This window comes from Gymnoscopelus microlampas, assembly GCF_963454915.1.
Source record: "Gymnoscopelus microlampas genome assembly, chromosome: 13".
In the NCBI taxonomy this organism is placed as follows: Eukaryota; Metazoa; Chordata; class Actinopteri; order Myctophiformes; family Myctophidae; genus Gymnoscopelus; species Gymnoscopelus microlampas.
The window spans coordinates 30,650,046-30,669,757 of record NC_139950.1 but is presented as its reverse complement, the minus strand read 5'-3'; the positions used below and the strand labels follow the sequence as shown (position 1 = coordinate 30,669,757).

Below are 19,712 nucleotides of genomic sequence, written 5' to 3'. Positions count from 1 at the left end.
CAAGTAAGCGCAATTTAGCGTGTTTATGGTCTAACTGTGTGTGTGTGTGTGTGTGTGTGTGTGTGTGTGTGTGTGTGTGTGTGTGTGTGTGTGTGTGTGTGTGTGTGTGTGTGTGTGTGTGTGTGTGTGTGTGTTTCTATGTGTGTCTGGCACAACGCTCAGAACTGGGAGGAGGAGTGGGAGAAGATAGTGAAGATGGCGTCTCCCGTCTCCAGTAGCAACGGCCTCCAGTTTGACTCTCTGGAAGACATCCACATTTTCATCCTCTCCAACATCCTCCGCAGACCCATCATTGTTATTGCCGGTACAGTTAACCCTCCCGCCTGGTCGTCAAACACTCTGCAAGCTGCAGTGAACAGTTTTTTTAAAAATGCCTAATTCATACCCCGTCGTATGACTGTGTCGCTCGCCGAAAACATTACGAGAAGAAGTGCCAATTGCAGCCATCTGCATTTCGCACGTGAAGTTGAGATCTGATCTCTGTTTATTGCGGGGATGTATTTTAATGCTGGCTGTAAAAAGTATTCCGGATAAATGATATCTTGTTACAATAAGATACATGTTGATGCCAGGTGTGAGGAAAGGCAGAGGGGACCAGCCCCATGCTTTGCGTTGTGCTATCATTGTATTGTATTTCACAGCATCCCCTCGAATCCGTTTTGGTTGGCACTTGTTTAGCTCTGTGAACTATAGATGGGGTCAAAAGATGGAAAGATTCCCCTTGAGCGAGATATTTTTTTTGGCTCTATGAGATTGTTCTATACTGATTCAACAAGCTATAAAATGACCAGAAATATCAGCAATCAAAGGTCTCAAATGGGTAGCCTGACATTTTAAACGTTTAAAATCTTTCATACAACAGGCACTTTTCTCATTGAATTTGAAACAGTTTTTCACCCTGTGATGTGACAAGTGTCTTGGCAAAGAGAAATAAATTAGATTCAATTAAAATTCAATGCAAATGTCAAAGTGGCCATTTATATTTTGGGCTGATTTCTTAGTTTTTACGTTTAAGTCGTCTTTCGCTCACGGTCTGTGTCTCTACCTCTAACAGACCAGGTGTTGAGGAGTATGAAGTCTGGTTCCTCCTTCTCTCCTCTGAATGTTGGTGGGATTTACCTGCCCCTCCACTGGCCGCCCGCAGAGTGCTACAAATACCCCATAGTGCTGGGCTACGACTCGCAGCACTTCGCTCCGCTCATCACCATTAAAGACAGTGGACCAGGTAGGAAACAACATCAGTATAGCTGGGTGCGAGAGAGTTGCACCATGAGAGACAAATGAACAACAAAAGTTCTGCAGCCCTCGAATGTATTTAATGCCTGCTTTTGGATTAACCCATTAAGACCTGGAACTGTGTCATTTTTAGATTTGAGCTAAAAAGCATTATTTTACACTTTGGGCTATTCATTGAATATATATATTTTTAAAGCGAACATTTTTAACTAAAATCTTTGCTTCTGGGGGGTCCCTGGAACAAGATATTTTGATGGGGGTCCACGGCCAAATACATATCATTTTGGGGGTCCTTGACATGAAAAAGATTGAGCACCACTGATATAGAAACATACGTTTTTCAGAAAACTGTTGGGATTTAGGAGACATGTAGAATCGGCTTCAGGTCTCAATGGGTTAAGAGATATACTAGAGTGGAAACCGATACCCCAGTATTTTAGAACTCTGGAAAACATAAAAGCATTTCAAGTGTTTCTTTGGTTTTTCACGCTAAATGTTTTCGGCTCGATGTGTGCGTTGTTCCCAGAGATCCGTGCGGTGCCGTTGATCAACCCCGGTCGGGGGGGCTTTGAGGAGCTGAAGGTTCATTTTCTGATGGAGAAGGAGCAGCAGCAGAGAGACAGGCTGCTCAAAGAGTATCTGCAGCTGATAGAAATCCCCGTCATAGGTCTGGGCTATGACGCCACGCGCATCATCAATGCTGCACGGTACGCCCGCTGACCCCAGACATGTAGTGTATATAGGACATGTTGCTACAGAGAATGAGTGAAGGAATGATGTAAGAGTAAATTGGCCACCGTGTGAATTTGGTCAATTACAAAGTGTGAAGGAAAACAACTTTATTACAACCCTGTATTTTTCAAGTGGTTTATGGGACATGAATCTCAGTCAGTGACACAATAGCAATGTTATGACCTACAGTAAACTGTAAGAAGTGAATAACAGTTGGAATAATAAGGGAAGTTGGAATTGTACTGAGTTTGATTGGTAAATTGTCTTTTTATCCACCAGACTGGACGAGGGCAACCTCCCCGAGGACATGAACCTGATGGAGGACTACCTGCAGCTGGTCAACCATGAGTACCAGCGCTGGCAGGAGGACAAGGAGCAGGCGTGGGCCGCCCAGTCCCAGCGGCCGCCACCCTTCTCCGTCTCCCAGCTCTCCCTCATCGAGATCCGCTGTGCCACGCCGCGCTGCACCTTCTACGTCTCCGTGGACACGCAGCCCCACTGCCACGAGTGCTTCGAGAAGAGACAGGCCACGCCCAGTGGCGGGCCCCGGATAGAGGGGGTGCTGCAGGCGAAAGGAGGCGCAGTGCATGGCGTCGTGCGGGTGATGGGGACGTCCGAGACGGAGGTGAGCTCCCGAGGAGACCGGAGTAGCAGCCCCCCAGCTTCCTCCGGGGGCGGGGCGGTGTTATCGAGTCCCCGCTCTGCCCCGCCGACGGCCCCCAGCCTAAGCCTGTACAGCGAAACCCACGCCATGAAGTGCAAGACGCCCGGCTGCCTCTTTACCCTGAGCGTGGAGCACGACGGACTTTGCGAGCGATGCTTCAACTCCAGGCAGGCCCACGGACCCCCCGGGACTGGGACGGCCGCCGCGGGACTCCCGGGCCCTAACGGGGCACCTGTGGCCCCCCACCCTGGCCAGGGCCCCGGCTGGACCCAGTGGGGAGGGCGTGAGGCAGAGACGGAGCGTTGCAGCATGTGTAGGCAGGAGGCGTTTAGGATATTCAATGGCCTGTGCCCTCCCTGCATGCAGAGACAGCAAGCACCAGAGAGGGGTGAGCCGCAGCAGAGTAACACAAGGACTGAGGCCTCATCCTCGGCTTGGAACCAGACTAGAGACTCTGAGCGGCCAGTCCTTACCTTAACCCCTGGACATACTTCGGCCTGGCAGACTCCACTGGCACGGTCCTGTAAAAGGTCTGGCTGTCAGTTCTTTGGGACGCCGGAGAAGTTGGGATTCTGCACTATCTGCTACGTAGACTATCAAACCAACCACCGTAAGTCCTGGAACAAAGACCATAACATTCCAGCTATGTCAAAGCCACACTTTTAAAATCTCAGATTCTTAGAAACCGCCATGCTGCACTCCTTCCTGTGGCACACGTACTGTATATATTGGCTTTGTCTTTGACATTATGAATGTTGGTTTCCCCTCCAGACCTGACCCCTCCCCCAGCCCCAGTCCAGAGCCGGCATGCCTCGGAGGCAGGGTTCCAGAACGCCATGAGGTGTAGGGGCTCCGGCTGCGGGGCCGTTGGCAAGGCAATGCTGGAGGGCTACTGCAACAAGTGCTACGTCAAAGAGCAAAGCACACGGCTCAACCAGGCGGCACATCGCACGCCACACTCCCCTCCTCCGGTTATGGTAGGTCTGCCATTCCTTCTTACCCCCTATGCCCTCTCCTCTCCTTTTGTCATCTATTCTTCTTATGTTTTACATTGTTCTGTCATTCTTTCTTTCTTTCACATTTCCTGGATCCAGTAAAGTTCAAGTTGACTAACCCCCCCCCCCCCCACCCCCCTTTTTTTCTCTCTCTCTCCATCTCAGCGGGACAGAGCGGCCAAGCCCAGATCATCCCAGCAGTCCCAACAGTCCCAACAGTCCCAACAGACCCAGCAGACCCAGCAGACCCAACAGTCCCAACAGACCCAACAACAGTCCCAACAGACCCAACAGTCCCAACAACAGTCCCAACAGTCCCAAACCCAGTGTCGGCGGAGCGGCTGCAGCAACGTGTCGCCGGGCTGCACGGACCTGTGCCCGGAGTGTCACACGCGAGGAGGGCAGGGAGGGGCGGGCGACGGGCGCCGACGGGCGCAGGCGCCCAAGGAGAAGTCAAAGCAGCGGTGTCGGACGCAGGGCTGCGACCACTACGCCAACCAAGACAAACAGGGCTACTGCAACGAGTGCGACCACTTCAAGCAGATCTACCGCGGGTGACACGCGGCCCACCGCGCCACGCGCGCCACTCAGACGACCACGACAACGTTGCATCGCTAGCACGCTAAGAGCGGTCGCTCCTGCACCCCGGCCCCCAATGCGCCGGGCGCCGCCCATCCCCATGCCAGTCAATGCACCTCTGATTACTAACTGACTAACTAACTAGCTAGTGACTAACTAGTAACCTTATGGCCTGAACATTGAATCTCCTCCATGTAGAATGTGAAGACGGCGTGTGTGTACATGGGGGGAGTGAGTGAGTGTGTGTTTTGTGTGTGTGTATTTTGTGTGTGTGTGTGTGTGTGTGTGGGTGTGCGTGTGCGTGTGCGTGTGCGTGTGCGTGCATTTGCAGTAGACTTGGCCTCCAGAATACCTCTTCGTGCAATTATCATCATCTGACCTGCGGTGTACAGTCACAGGGTGAGAGGTTTGGCTACATGACAAAGCAACTGACTTAACTCTTGTGTACAGTATGTATTTAGAGGTACGTAGCGGACCGTGCCGGACAAAATGATTGTATGTTGACATGAAAAGCATCTGACATTGCTTTCTAGACCACAGCCAAGGATTCAATACCCCCTGCCTGTCTGTCTGTCTGTCTGTCTGTCTGTCTGTCTGCCTACCTACTGTACCTAGTATCTATCGAATAGTCTGCCTGTCCCTAGCATTCACTCTGTAGTGTGAGGGACACAGAAGCAAACCAAACCGAGCTGAATTCGGCCTGGCCAAGCCAAAACTAAACTAAGCTCAGCGACAAAAACTGGACAAGATGATTACTTTAAACTGTAACGTTTGCTTACGTCTGCCTGGACTGATGGAAAGATGGGATGCCCTACAGTTGCACCCAAGTAGTTGGATACTTGAATCAGGCATGATTAATCTATCCCAGAGAATTGTTTGAAAGGATTTCAGATGGTGTTCACCACCATTAGGCTTAGTGCACTAAATTGAAACAATCAATAAAGTTGACTATTTAAAAAAAATAGTGAATTACCAAAACATGTTCTTCCAATTGATATTACTTGGTTATTGGATGAACTTTCATATATTAATCATTAAATCCGGGTTTTATTTAATTACATAAATCGGGTCTAGTCATTTTGTGAGTCTTGGGTTCATCGACTGTTTCCGGTTTTAGTTGCTCTGCCAGCAAAGCTGAGGATTCAACATTTTCCAGTTCAATTCAGAAAGTGAAATCTTTATCCCAAATGCTAAAAAATGCTAAAACCTGAACCATTGGTGTCAGATTGCTTGAATTCTGTAAATTACAGTAAAGGAATTGAAGAGGTGAAGCAATATGGAAAGTGCAAAGAGACCGTGGAGTCTAGAATCAGTGTGAAACAAACAGGGCAGACTGCTGCTAGTTCTGGTGCTACATACATGTACAGTAATACAAGCCTCTTATTATTGTAGCCAACGCAGTGGCGGTGTGAGCAAAGACAAGGCAGAGAATACAGTAGAGATAGGACCTGTTCTTTTTCTTATCCTCCCACCTCCCTCGCTTCCTCTTTCTTTCTCCCAACTCTCCCAGAAACGGACTTGGTTGTTGTTTTCCTGTTCACTTAACTGTTGACCACTGAATCACCTACAGACACGTACATTTACACCTGCATACACATACAGTACCAACGCACATGTGCATGTAGGGATGCATACACACACACACACACGCGCACACACACACAAACCGATGTTGTCGCTGTCAGTAAAGGATAACCAGAAGGGAGAAACAAAATAACGATATGAGCAACCTTGCCGCCATACACACACATGCACGCACATGCATAGACACACCTCTGTACGATTGTAAGCGCCCCACCCCTGCCCGACTGCAGCAGTGTGATTAGAAGGTAAACAAATAAACGAGGAACGCACCCTTTCCTTCAGCTCTGCCCCTCTGAACGTGCCAAGGCGACCATTTTCAAACGCTCAGACAGCAATCCCCGTTGCCTGCTCTGGCTGACCTATGTCTTATCTGAATGTGTTTTTGTGCTGCTGCTGCTTCTTACAGCACAGTCTCGAGGCTGATCCTCGATCAGCTTTGCCTTCAAGTAGTGTTTGAAATCCTATGGACCCCCCGGGGGGTCTCTTTATACAAAATGCTTTGTGAATACGGATCAGCATTGTAGGACCTTCGAACCCCGATGCCTCATCTCTAGTACACTCACAGTAAAATCCTCAGTGTTCATTTAACTCTGAAAGTTTACAAATGTGTACACTGTCAGAGTTACACATGGATACTGGGGATTTTACTGTGCACATGCACACAGAGCACATGCACACGTCACGTGTCTGAAATGTGCCAAACTGACATTCCTGTTTTTTTTTGTTTTTGTTTCAGATTTTAATATATTTGAATATGTTTTGGTTTTGTTCCTGCCAAAAACAACTGACATGTGCCATCATCTACCAAACAGTTGTCACCTCCTTAAGAAATGGTCAGCCTGGACCATTCTAGAGAAGTAACTGCTGTGTAGATAGACATGGAGCCATAGATAGACTATAGCCTGATTTATATCTAGGTGCGTGCCTAAAATAGCTGCAAGCTCACAATGCGTCGCATCATGATGCATTGTTATTAAGCTTATAGATCGGCTATTATCGGTATGCGGCCCTGGCACGCAACAAAGTATTAATCAGGCATATCTCTCTACACAATGCGCAACTTTAAACCAGCGCCCTTTCAATGCCTTCTCATGCAGTGTACTCACCAAACAGGAGACAATTTCATCACCATTTCAGTTTAAGTTGTCCAAACAAGTATAGATATTTGTATCAACTAATCTGCATTGAAAACACAAAAACAAAACCTAAATTAAATCATAAATTGAACTCAGTTCTTGCTCATGTTTCAATGGATCGTCTCCCTTCGTTGACAAGCGCTTGGTTGTAGACAGATGCCTACGCAGTAAAACGCTCAGTGTTACTCTTGAGAAAGCAAAAAAAAAAAGCTTTACACTCAAGAGTTACATCAACATTTTACTGTGCACCTATGGCTCCGCTTAGAAATGTGTAGACAAAACGGGCTCTCGCTCTGCCTTTTTTGTTCAGCTGTATCACCAGCTGTCGGGCCCAGCCCAAGCACCGACAGCATATATGTAGATCTCTCTGTGTGCTTTAATCACCTCTAGACAAACCTTAATCAATTAAAAGGCCAATTAGCGGTCGACTCTTTAAGCCTCTCCTCCCTTAAAGTTTTGGGAACGGAGCAGTGACTGGGATGGTATCACAGAGTTGCACATGACTTCTTGTCTAAGGATTGGTACTCTTGAGTCTTGACTCGCTCCGGGGACAGTCCAGCGGTTAGAGACAGAATGTCGGCGTTTGAAAGCAGGTGTCACAAAAAAAATAAGAAAAGAAAAAAAAACGTGAAAAATGGCGTGGAAGTTTTCTTTTATGTGACCTTTCAACGATAGGGTATTGTATGAAAAAAGCCTTGTTTTATTTGTTAAGTATTTATTCATATCAAAATATTATCTGTATTGTGTGATTCAATAATTATTTATATGTTGTCCTGAAATGAAATATTTTTATTAAGAAATCTGAAATTTGCCTCACGTAGTTCTTTGTGTGTGTGTGTGTGTGTGTACATGAATGTTGGGAGGGGTGAGAGAGAGCGCTTCAGTTAACCCAGTTTCTGTTTTTATATTTTGCTCAACAATGTAGATTATGACCTTTATAGTTAGACATTATTTTAGTTCAGAATAGATAGAAGAAAAAAAAATAGAATAGAAAAAAAAGAAATCCAAGGTGGGTGAATCCTTATTATAGCCACTGTAAATGTATGTGTGTTTTTGTGTATCTGTGCTACCACAGAATGTGTGTCAGAGACAGCCATGCTTGTTACACTAGGATACATGCATGCGCCACACACACACACACACACACACACACACACACACACACACACACACACACACACACACACACACACACACACACACACACACACACACACACACACACACACACACACACAGATTTCAACATTGCACTCATATTACAGCATCTCCTCACTGCCTCATGCTACGTGTTGCCTAACACTAGTTCTGCTGAGAGGCCGTGGCACAGTCTGTCTCCAGAGTAGGACGCTAAACCCTAATTTATACTTCGTCATACGACCGTGGCACTGAGTATAACTGAGGCCCAGGGATAGGCAACATTTTTTGGGGCACATGATCACTCGGCTCTTTTCCAAGGCTGGTGTGATCACCCAGTGCCAGACAGTGAAAACCACCTTTGCTTTTTCTTATTATTATAGACTGCCAATTAGAATAACCCATTAAGACCTGAGGCGATTCTAGAAAGGTCTTCTAAATCCTAACAATTTTTTGAAAAAAATCCCCAATTTTTTTTTTCACGATTTTTCAAAAATAGCAGATCTACAAGCTCATAGCGCGGCACTCGGTGCCGCGCTATGAGCTTGTATATCTGCTATTTTTGAATAGCCAATGAACTCTAAAGTGACACAGATGCGTTCCAGGTATCAATGGGATAATACAAGCATATAAGTCAATACGTTTATAATAAAACCTAACAAAGAATGAGTCAATAATTTAACCACATGAACCCTAGCGTGCCTATTCTGGAGTGAATCTTCAGCAAAAATAGCAGATCTACAACCTCACAATGGGCCGAGCTTGTAGATCATCTATTTTCAGTGAAGATAATAGTGTAGAAGGAAAAAAGGAGGGGGCCTAGTTCAGACCCCTGGGGCTCTCCGGTCAACTAAGTATATAGGGTTTAAGTGGTTAATATGAATAATAAAGGTAAGAGATCCATTCTGACTATCTATGACTGACTATCTGCGATGAAAACTGTGGGTTGTTTTTGATCAACTTGATCACCTCAATTGCCTTATCTTTGCCTTATCACCTGGTAAATCAGAAAGCGGTGGTTTCCCACCCCTGACATTATGCTTATGTCTGATGTAGTCAAATGTAGTAAGGAGTGGTGGAAGAAGTACTCAGAGTTTTTACTTATTAAAAGTAGCAATACCATAATACAAATACTCTGTTGCAAGTGAAAGTCCTGTATTCAAGCTATTCCACACCCCAGTAACAAACTTCAAACTGTATTTATAAGGTATCTGCTCTTCTCAAGTAGATGTGTTCCTGCTATTTTAATTAATGTCAATCCACAGTACTGTCCTCAAATTATGAATGGGAACCCCCACTCTCTTTTATTCTCATACCCCCGCACGCACGCACGCACGCACGCACGCACGCACACACACACACACACAGAGAGATTTCACTCTGGAAAGAGTGGATCAGTGAGTGGGAGGGGGGTGTTTGAGGAAGGGAGTGGATAGATGTGACTCTGAATGGGTGGGGGGAGTCTGTATGGTTGGGCAGAGGTGACATTATACCTAACAAAGGGAGAGGTTAGGTATACAACACTTTGCGTGGGCGCTTGATCTCACAAACTCATGGGTCTCACCGCAGTCAGATGGTTATGTTGCTGTGGTTTCCTGGAAATTACCCCTGCATGTAAAACCTTCAACTTTCAATCGTTCACCTGTACATATCCTTTAATACACTGTGCGATCCAGCATGTAGAAACAAGAATCAGTTTGGTTAACCAGTTTCCATAAAGGAAACTCCTCTGTCAGACACCCTGAGTATATGATATCTAATTAGGGTACAGTCCCCAAACTCCTGTGTACACTGCAAACATCCTGAGTGTTAATTTAACTCTGCGAGTATAGACCAATTATTTGTTTACTAACATTGAGCCTGGACGCACAGGTGATTGTTTCACGCAATCAATTCCCAACCTGTTTCGGGGTGCACTGGTTTCAGCACACCCCAACCCCCTCTTGTGTGTGTTGGCTAGTGAGACGCGTCCTAACGAGACCTGATATAATGGGTTTCGTTGCGCGCATACTGGCTGCACGCAGCCAGTATGACGTCGTCTGTTAAGGGGTCTATAGGCTAGGCTAGTAGGGCTATAGAGACGGGGACTGCCCATAAGTCCGACATCCCATTACTCCGACTACGTGGCTTCCGCGTGCGGTTAAGGTTAGGGTTAGGGTTAGGTATAGGGTTAGTATACGTCGGAACAATGAGCCGTCGGAACAATGACATGGCACCATAGAGACACACGGCCGGAAACTGAAGGCCTACAAATTCACACCCACTTTTGGATTTGCGCCGCTACTCGGGGTCCGTTAGAACGATGAACTGCAGCTCTCAATGCATTCCCTATGAGAGGATTATGAGAGTTAGCCTACTTTTAAAATATTCCTACATTAACTGGAGACGATATTGATGTAAAGGAGACACACCATGAATTTCACTTTTTTTTATTTTTTTGGTATTTTTTGGGCTCCCCAGTGTCTCTTGTACCCCCCAATTTTTTTTTTTAACATTCAGTCATTCATTCTCATTTCAGAGATTTTCAGAATGGGCGTGTCTGAACAGGCCATCTCAGAATGGCAAGTTTGCTTACCTCACGAAACTTTCTGCCCATGTATTTTGACAGACAGAATTGCTCAGTACCGCAGTACAGCACCCCTCTGCCCAACAGGACGTTTTGGTATTGCAGCTGAAAGTGCTTTATAAGCCTGAGAGAATTGACTTGGGATGAGTATATCTGAGTGTTGATTTAGGCTCAAACCTTTTGAAAATGGTTTGAGGGACATACACCATATGATATTAAATATCAAATATTTTTTTTAAATTCATGGTGTGTCTCCTTTAAATAAAAATATATTTCCAAATGTATGGAGTGTCTTTGTCAACATATCTTCTTGTTTTCTTAATAGTTGATGTGTTTCACATTTAATTTGCCACTTTAACGAGTTACCCATAATGTTAACACAGCAGAGGGTAGACGGCAGACAGACAAGTTGTCGCATTTCAGTGACATCACTGCCTTTACGAGCGCGGAGTGCGCCCATAGGAGCGCGCCGCGCGCTGACCAGTGGTGTACCCACTGTAGAGACAGGACAGGCGGTTGCCTGCCCAACCAAGATCTCGCCTCGCCTAAAAAAAATAAAAAAAAATAACCCGAAAATGTGTCATTGTGTGCTTAATGTCCTCAAAGTCACGCATCCAACAAGCTTTGAACTGAGCAGATTGGACCTTCTGTTCCAGAGATAATGACCAAAACATATTGAAAACGGCCACTTTCGCCAGTTTTCTGGGTATTGAAAACCTCAAGGGATGCGTCCATGACGTATATACCATGCGACCACTTAAACTCTAAATCTCCGATGCTAGCGGTTTTGACATACTGATGGAGTATATTATAGTATATTGTGGGAAGTATATCGAGATGACAGATATGGGACATTAAAAAGGATAAATTAAACAAATGGGACAGTTTATTAGAACACAAAAAAAATCGCTACAGCTTCAGTAGTTAACCAGTGAAATTACGGTATTTTACAATGCCTCTCATAGAGATTGCATTGACAGCTGCAGTTCATCGTTCTAACGGACCCCGAGTGTCAAAAGTGGGCGTGAATTTGTAGGCCTTCCGCTTCCGGCCGTGTGTGTCTATTTGAACCACAAATTATCGGACCCGCCCCCTCTCTTACAAACAACAAACACACTCACAGACACTCAGCTCTGCAATGTTTCGAAGTAAAAAGAGTGAACTAAACAACTCATAATGTTTACCAGGGTGGTAAAAAAAAAAGCTGCTAAAACCAGACCGTGGAAACACAATGAATTATGTCCAACCGACAAAAACTGAGGTGAGTTTCTACAGTAGCCCCCCCTGAAACATGACTCGAGTCATACCATGACAGTCATGGAACCACTTGTTCCTGGTTTGCGATTTTTTTTTTACATTTACAACAATCACGTCTACATTAACGTTCCGATTTCAAATATAAAGTGCTGACCCTCAAGCTACTGATGTAACAAGTTGGGGCGCACTGTACTCGTATCTTCCGTATTGTTCAATAAAACGCATTTTTAATCCGATCGGCGGCCATTTTATTTTTTATTTGTAATATATCAGAGTGCAATACACCTCCCAGCCGATAGGGGCGCGTAGTTGAAAGCATTGGAGAAAATGGCTGGTGATCGGATTAAAAAGCTTTTTATTGAACAATACGGATGATACGGATACTTAGACCAGTGCACTTTAACTGGTTACATCCATGGCTTGGGGGTCAGCACTTTATATTTGAAATGTGAAAGTTTATGTAGATGTACGGCTTGTAAATGTCAAAAATTCGCAAACCAGGAACAAGTTGTTCCATGACGCTTGTGACAGACGAGCGTCATGTGAAACATGGCCATTCTACAGGTGTGATAGCTTAGCTAATTAGCTGTTCAGCATTAAGGAATTGATGGAATTGTGTGTAATTTCACTTTGATGTTCCTTTGGAAAAGCAACAACGAGTAAGGATGAAGAGCTATGTTGTGTGATGTTTGTGAAGGGAATATGTTGTATTATTGAGCTGTGTTTGTTTGTGATGCTGAGACACTGAGTGCCGCGCTATGAGCTTGTAGATCTGCTATTTTTGAAAATTTGTGAAAACCTCTGAATATATGTATTTTTTTTAAACAAACATTTTTTACTCATATCTTTGCTTCTGGAGGTACAAAACATTTTCAGATCGGGGTCCGTGGCCAAATATATATCAAATTTGGGGTCCTTGACATGAAAAAGTTTGAGAACTACTGGTGTAGTTTGTAATGTTTAGAGGTAGTATGTTTGTAGGTTAGTGGTGTAGTTTGTAATGTTTAGAGGTAGTGAGTTTGTAGGTTAGTGGTGTAGGTTAGTGGTGTAGTTTGTAGGTTAGTGGTGTAGTTTGTAGTGTTTAGAGGTAGTGAGGAAGACGTGTGCTGGCAGTGATGATGAGATACATTATGGATGTTTCAATGGGCTCTATGAACAGAAGCCATACTGGAAATAAATTGGGCCTCTTCCTTACTTCCTTTTACAGGTGTTACCAATGATACTAATTAAGGCTCTTTTCCATTCTGGTCAAACAGAGTCAGGGTGCTGATAGTGTGTTTGATGGCTCACTGGAGACACTCTGCTACACCATTGGGTCTCAAAGTGTTCTTGAGGGGGGTTCCAGATGGCCCCTTATATATCTGTAACTCTGAGAGTGTACACATACAACCAAATGGACCCTCACTGGTTCATTTGAACACTCAGAGTTATGGGAGTCCTTGAAATTAAAAGAACCACTGTGCTACACTGAATGAAACAGAGCCTTCATTAGAATCATTGGTAACACCTGTGAAGAAAGTAAGTCAGGGGCCCAATTAATATGGATACTATGCCGTGGTGGAAAAAGTACTCAATGTGTTTACTTAAGTAAAAGTCTCTATACTGAAATGTAGAACTACTCTTGTTACAAGTAAAAGTCTGGAATTCAAAATGTACTTGAGTAAATGCACTTAGTTACTTTACACCACTGCTACTGTGTATAGAGCCTATTTGTATCCAGGTGGACTGTTCAGCGTTGTTTTGTTGATGCCGCCAGTATGTCATGTTTCTAATTAATGTAGTTGTGTATTTGGTAGTGCAAGACCGCCAAGGTTCTTTGATCTCTAAGAATGCTTTACATCATTGGTTCTCAAAGTGGGGTCCGGGGACCCCCAGGGGTACTTGAGGGGATACCAGGGGGTCCCCAGCTAAATAATTTATAGGAACCAAATGGACCTTTATGGGTAAAGTTTTTCCATGGGTTTCATCGATAGATTCATTGACTATCAGTGTTGTGTGAATGAATGGTAGACATTTAACCACTTAAACCGTCAACACTTTGTAAACTTGACCTTTGGCTCTGTACTTGATTTGCTCCTTTTTCCCAAAACCACTTTGCCATCTGCTATTTTCGACTAATGTTCCCCTCAGCATAGGGATGCTATATAAGTTTGATTAGATAAACTATGCTGTGTACAGGAACAGGATACAGTATACATATATATCTGGTATTTATCTGGCTCTCGGTCACTTGAATTAATGTTTGTTTGTTTGTTTGTTTGTTTCTCAGAGTGGAGACGGACTGTGCCGAGGTTGCGCCATAAATGCCCAGAAGACTGAGGTTCTCACCTGCAGTATAACACCCTCCCAGAACATCCACCTCTAATGACGACGCAGAGGTGATCTGGTGAAGCTAGCCAGATGTACGTAGGCCTGTCACAATTCTTACATAATCGTCTGATTGCAATTATTTGAGATAATCGCAATTATTTTGCATAATCGTTGAAGTATTATTATTTGTATGACAATTAATCGTCAACTTAAATTTGTAATCATGACAGCCCTGGACGGACGGACGGAGGATGGAGATGACGGCATACGCCGCTGGAAGGCTCAACCCGAGGATGCCCTAGAGATCGAGAGCATGGAGATCTCTCTCTATCCACGGATTTGTCTGCATGGGGCGGGGGGGATTCCTCTGCGGCGCTGGCCCTGGTCTGCCTGCGGTGGTCTCCATCCGGTGTATCGATCGCTGATTTATCACATAATTCCACTTCAGTGTGTTTTGTGCACACGACAGTGTGTCACGACAGTGTGTATGTGTCTTCGTTGATGCATAAATCCACGACAGTGCGTTCTGTGCTTTTGTATCCACCTCGATGTTAAACACCGGTTGGTTTCCGCCGCCGAAAGACCCAGGTCGGCCGGGGGTTTCCTCTGAAGACGGCTCAAAGTAAGGAACCTCTTTAGGGCTGTCACCATTATGACGTTGAACTTGGCGATAAATTGTCGCTCAAATAATTGCGATTTAACTATTTAATTGCGTCTTACTGACATTTTGAATAAAACTTTGTCTGGCTTTTTTTAGGCTTCGTAAACAAAAGGCGAGCTACACGCTCAAAACGCATCACGTCGTGATGCGTTTTGAGCGTGTAGTTCGGCTATTTCCACAATTTTTTGAAAATGTTTAAAAAATATATGAACATTTTTCAACATGGAAACGATTATGACTATGATCCCCAAAAAAGTATTGCGGTTATCTCAAATACTTGCGATTATGTAATAATAATTGTGACGGTCCTACCTGGTCATTTTTCCTTTTCCTTTGCTGGATGCTGCAGTTGCTTTATGCTGCAGTTTGTTGGATGATGCTTGTGGTGAACAGCATAGCTGTATGCTGTTCGTGTTGGATGCCGTTTGGGTCGTACGTGTGATGATGTGGTTAAAGATTTTTGCTCTTTTTTTCAGGTTTGAAGGCCGACGTTGAATCTATGACTATGTTGGTAGTGTAGTTTTTGTTTTCATCTGCCTCTGCAAATCCAGGCTGTACCTGGTCATTTTGAAAAGGTCCATAAGACCTTGTTCATTTGTAAGGTCACTGTTTGGTAGGTACCAAAAGGACACTGTTTGGTAGGTCCCAAAAGTCACTTTTTGGTAGGTACCAAAGGTCACTTTTTTCTGGCTGGGTTGGGGGGAACTGTGTAAATCCAGGCCTGGACCTGGTCATCTTAAAGGTGTGTGTGGGGGGGGGGGGGGGGGGTCACACGATCATCAATTTCAAACCAATGGAGCAACTATTTTTTGTTTCTCGCCCACCTGAGTTACAGTACATCACGGCAAGGTAACTATACAATGCAAACATCTAGCAAAGTTATTTCATGATATTTTATGAACAATCTAATAATGAGCATTTTTCTTTTTTTTGTTTGGTAGCTTTATTTTTTTCAGAAGGAGAAGCCATTCCGGTACACTTCGGTGAAAAAGAGAAGGCACGTCCCCCGATGTATTCGCTATGGGGTCGGGTGAAGGCCAACAGGAAGCCCGACCCCAGATGACCCCGATCTTCAACGCGGAGCAGCTCTGTTGTGCACAGCGGCCACTCGATCCTGTAGGTTTACACTCTATAACACTCGAAGGATCAGACCCTTCCTCACCCAGGAGTCAGCCCAGCTCCTTATCCAGCCATCAGTCATATCAAAACTTGACTATTGTAACTCTCTCCTTGCTGGCCTCCTGGCATGTGCACTTAAGCCTCTCCAAATGATCCAGAATGGAACTTTTGGTCTTCAACCAGCCAAAAAGGGTCACATGTCTTCATCTTCTCCGCTCCCTCTATTGGCTCCCAGTTACTGCCTCGCACAGAGTACAAAACACTGACATTGGCCTACAAAGCAACCAAAGGTATGGCACCCCATATCTTCAAAGCCTGATCCAACCCTACAACCCCCCCCCCCCCGCTCTCTCAGATCAGCTAACACAGGGAAGCGGTCAGAACCTTCGCTAAAACATCCAGGACAACGCTCCACACGTCCCATACTCTTCTCCCTTCTGGCTCCCAAACTATGGAATGAACTCCCCATTGCAATTAGAACTGCAGACTCACTCTCAACCTTCTGCCATAATCTGAAGACTCACCTCTTCAGACTCCACCTAAGCCTGTAGCACTTGCCCTAGCCTTGACGACCTTGCAGGCTTATGCAAAGGCTAAAATGTAACTTCGATAGGATGTTATGTAATCAGATGGTAATTGTTGACCTGGCATCCTATAGAGTGTATAGTTTCAATGTACATGCTGATGATAGGTCCTTGGTTTACGTATGTATTAATTACGTTTATGTATTAATCGCTCTGGATTAAGCATCTGCAAAATGCCTACATTTTAAAGCTCCTTCCTCCACCACCTCCTTCCACCACCACCACCTTTTACCACCCTCCTTCCACCACCTCCTTCCACCACCTTCTACCACAATTTACAATCTAGACATTTAGCAGACGCTTAATCCAGAGTGATTTACAGTAAGCAAGGACAACACAAGATAATGCATCAAATGCATCGAAATGGTAATCTAATAATAAAGTAATAAATAAGTAAACTAATAATCTAATAATAAAGTAATACATAAGTAAACCAATAAACTAATACATAAGTAAACCAAGAACCTATCATCAGCCTGTACATTGAACCTATACACACTATAGGATCCCAGGTCAACAATGACCTGGCATCAGTCTACATAACATGCTATCTAACATTTTAGCCTTTGCATAATCCTGCAAGGTTGTCAAGGCTAGGGCAAGTGCTACGGGCTGAGGTGGAGTCTGAAGATGTGAGGCTTCAGATTAGGGCAGAAGATTGGGAGTGAGTCTGCAGTTCTAACTGCAATGGGGAGTTCATTCCATAGGTTGGGAGCCAGAAGGGAGAAGAGTCTGGGACGTGTGGAGTGTTGTCCTGGATGTTTTAGAGAAGGTTCTGACAGCTTTCCTGTGTTAGCTGATCTGACAGAGTGGGAGGGGTTGTAGGGTTGGATCAGGCTTTGAAGATATGGGGGTGCCATACCTTTGGTTGCTTTGTAGGCCAATGTACTCTGTGCGGGCAGTAACTGGGAGCCAATGCAGGGAGCAGAGAAGGGGGAGACATGTGCTAAGTTTGGCTGGTTGAAGACCAAGCGTGCTGTGGCATTCTGGATCATTTGGAGAGACTAAAGTGCACATGCCGGGAGGCCGGTAAGGACAGAGTTACCATAGTCCAGTTTTGATATGACTGATGTCCGGATAAGGAGCTGGGCTGACTCCTGGGTGAGGAAGGGTCTGATCCTTCGAATGTTATAGAGTGTAAACCTACAGGATTGAGTGGCCGCTGTGATAGTGGCTCTTGAATGAGAGCTGACTGTCCAGGACAACACCAAGGTTCTTGGCTGTTGGAACCAAAGTTACCAGGGCGTTGTCTATAGAAATGGTTAGATCTTGCATGGGGCAGGACTTAGCTAGGAAGAAGTGAAGTTCAGTCTTGTCTGGGTTCAGCTTGAGGTGGTGTGAAGACATCCACTGTGAGAAGTCAGCCAGACATGCAGTGATGCACTCTTCCACCTGTTTGGCAGACGTGGGGGAAGGATGGAAACATTTGAGTGTTATCGGCATAGCAGTGATAAGATAGATTGTGCACAGAGATAACAGCGCCAAGAGATTTAGTGTACAAGGAGAAAATGAGGGGGCCAAGTACAGATAGCTGGGGGACCCCGGTGCGGGGAGAGGAGAGCAAATCTTTCCAAGAAACCTGGTAGGTCCGGCCAGTTAGGTAGGAGGAGAACCCCTTTAGAGCCACCCTGGCGATGGCTAGGTCAACAAGGGTGTCCTCGAGCAGCTGGTGGTTCACTGTGTCAAATGCTGCTGATGGGTCTAGAAGAATCAGGACTGCAGAGTGGGAGGCAGCCTGGGCAGCATGTAGTGCTTCTGTGACTACAAGGAGTGCAGTTTCCGTAGAGTGGGCCGGTTTGAATCCTGACTGGTTGGGATCAACAGGTTGTTCTCTGAGAGATGGAGAGAAAGCTGGTTGGAAACGACACGTTGAGAGGGAATGGAAGGATTTAGGGACCTCAGGTTACGTCAAGTGGTGACGGTCTGCGGGTGAGTAGGTTTAGAAAGAGAGAGGGAGAAGGTTATGAAGTGATGGTCAGAGTTATTTAGGGAGGTAACAGAGAGGTTAGAGGGAGAGCAAGCTCTGGAGAACACAAGGTCCTACACACCCTCCTTCCACCACCACCTACCACCCTCCTTCCACCACCCCCTCTTTCCTCCACCACCACCTCCTTCTACCAATCTCCTTCTACCACCCTCCTTCCACCACCCTCCTTCTACCACCACCTACCTCTATCACCCTCCTTCTACCACCTACCTCTATCACCCTCCTTCTACCACCTACATCTATCACCCTCCTTCTACCACCTACCTCTATCACCCTCCTTCTACCACCACCACCACCACCACCACCACCTCCTTCATCCACCTCCTTCCAGGTCTCACTTCTGTTTGTAATACATGTTTCCTGTTTGTTTGTAATTCATGTTTGTTTGTAATACATGTTTCATGTTTGTTGTTTGTAATGCATGTTTCATGTTTGTTTGTAATGCATGTTTCATGTTTGTTTGTAATACATGTTTCATATCTGTTTGTAAGTCATGTTTGTTTGTAATACATGTTTCATGTTTGTTTGTAATACATGTTTCATGTTTGTAATGCATGTTTCATGTTTGTTTGTAATGCATGTTTCATGTTTGTTTGTAATACATGTTTCATATCTGTTTGTAATTCATGTTTGTTTGTAATATATGTTTCATGTTTGTTTGTTTGTAATGTATGTTTCATGTTGTCTCGTCAGAGTTAGTCTTGTCCTGTCCCCACTCTCGGCCTGCACCTTGTCGTGGTGAGTGGGCTTTGAACCAAGACAGGCCATTTAACCCATTACAACCTAGTGGTGTAAAGTAAGTACAAATCTGAGGAATTCTTACTTTACCGGAGTATTTCCAATTTTCAATACTTCTACTCCACTACATCTCAGAGGCAAATATTATACTTTTACTCCATTACATTTATTTGAAGACTTGAGTTACTAGTTGTAGCCCTATGTATACATTTCGGCCATTTGAAAATCGATCTACGAGCTACGAGCTTGTAGATTTGCTATTTTCAAGTTATTTTTTTACATGTACCTAACACCTGAAACAAGTATTGGTGCCTTAGTACGGTATACTCATATTTGAAATGTAGAAAGAAAACGCTTCTACTGAAGTGATTGGCGCCCAGCACAATGAAACATACACATAGTACATTTAGCTAAAAGCTTATATTTC

General features: G+C 44.8%; 1 protein-coding gene across 2 annotated transcripts in view; it reads left to right on the top strand.

The window, feature by feature from the left end:
• tnfaip3 (tumor necrosis factor, alpha-induced protein 3) overlaps window positions 1-7,737 on the top strand; it is a 17,623-nt gene extending 9,886 nt beyond the window's left edge. For both annotated transcript variants that reach the window (XM_084076317.1, XM_084076318.1), the window contains 6 exons: window positions 163-304; window positions 1,055-1,225; window positions 1,763-1,943; window positions 2,248-3,242; window positions 3,404-3,609; window positions 3,793-7,737. In XM_084076317.1, the coding sequence (XP_083932443.1) occupies window positions 163-304; window positions 1,055-1,225; window positions 1,763-1,943; window positions 2,248-3,242; window positions 3,404-3,609; window positions 3,793-4,185 (2,088 nt within the window). In that variant the 3' untranslated portion in view covers window positions 4,186-7,737. The remainder of the gene's footprint in view (window positions 1-162; window positions 305-1,054; window positions 1,226-1,762; window positions 1,944-2,247; window positions 3,243-3,403; window positions 3,610-3,792) is intronic.
• The last annotated feature ends 11,975 nt before the right edge of the window (window positions 7,738-19,712 follow it).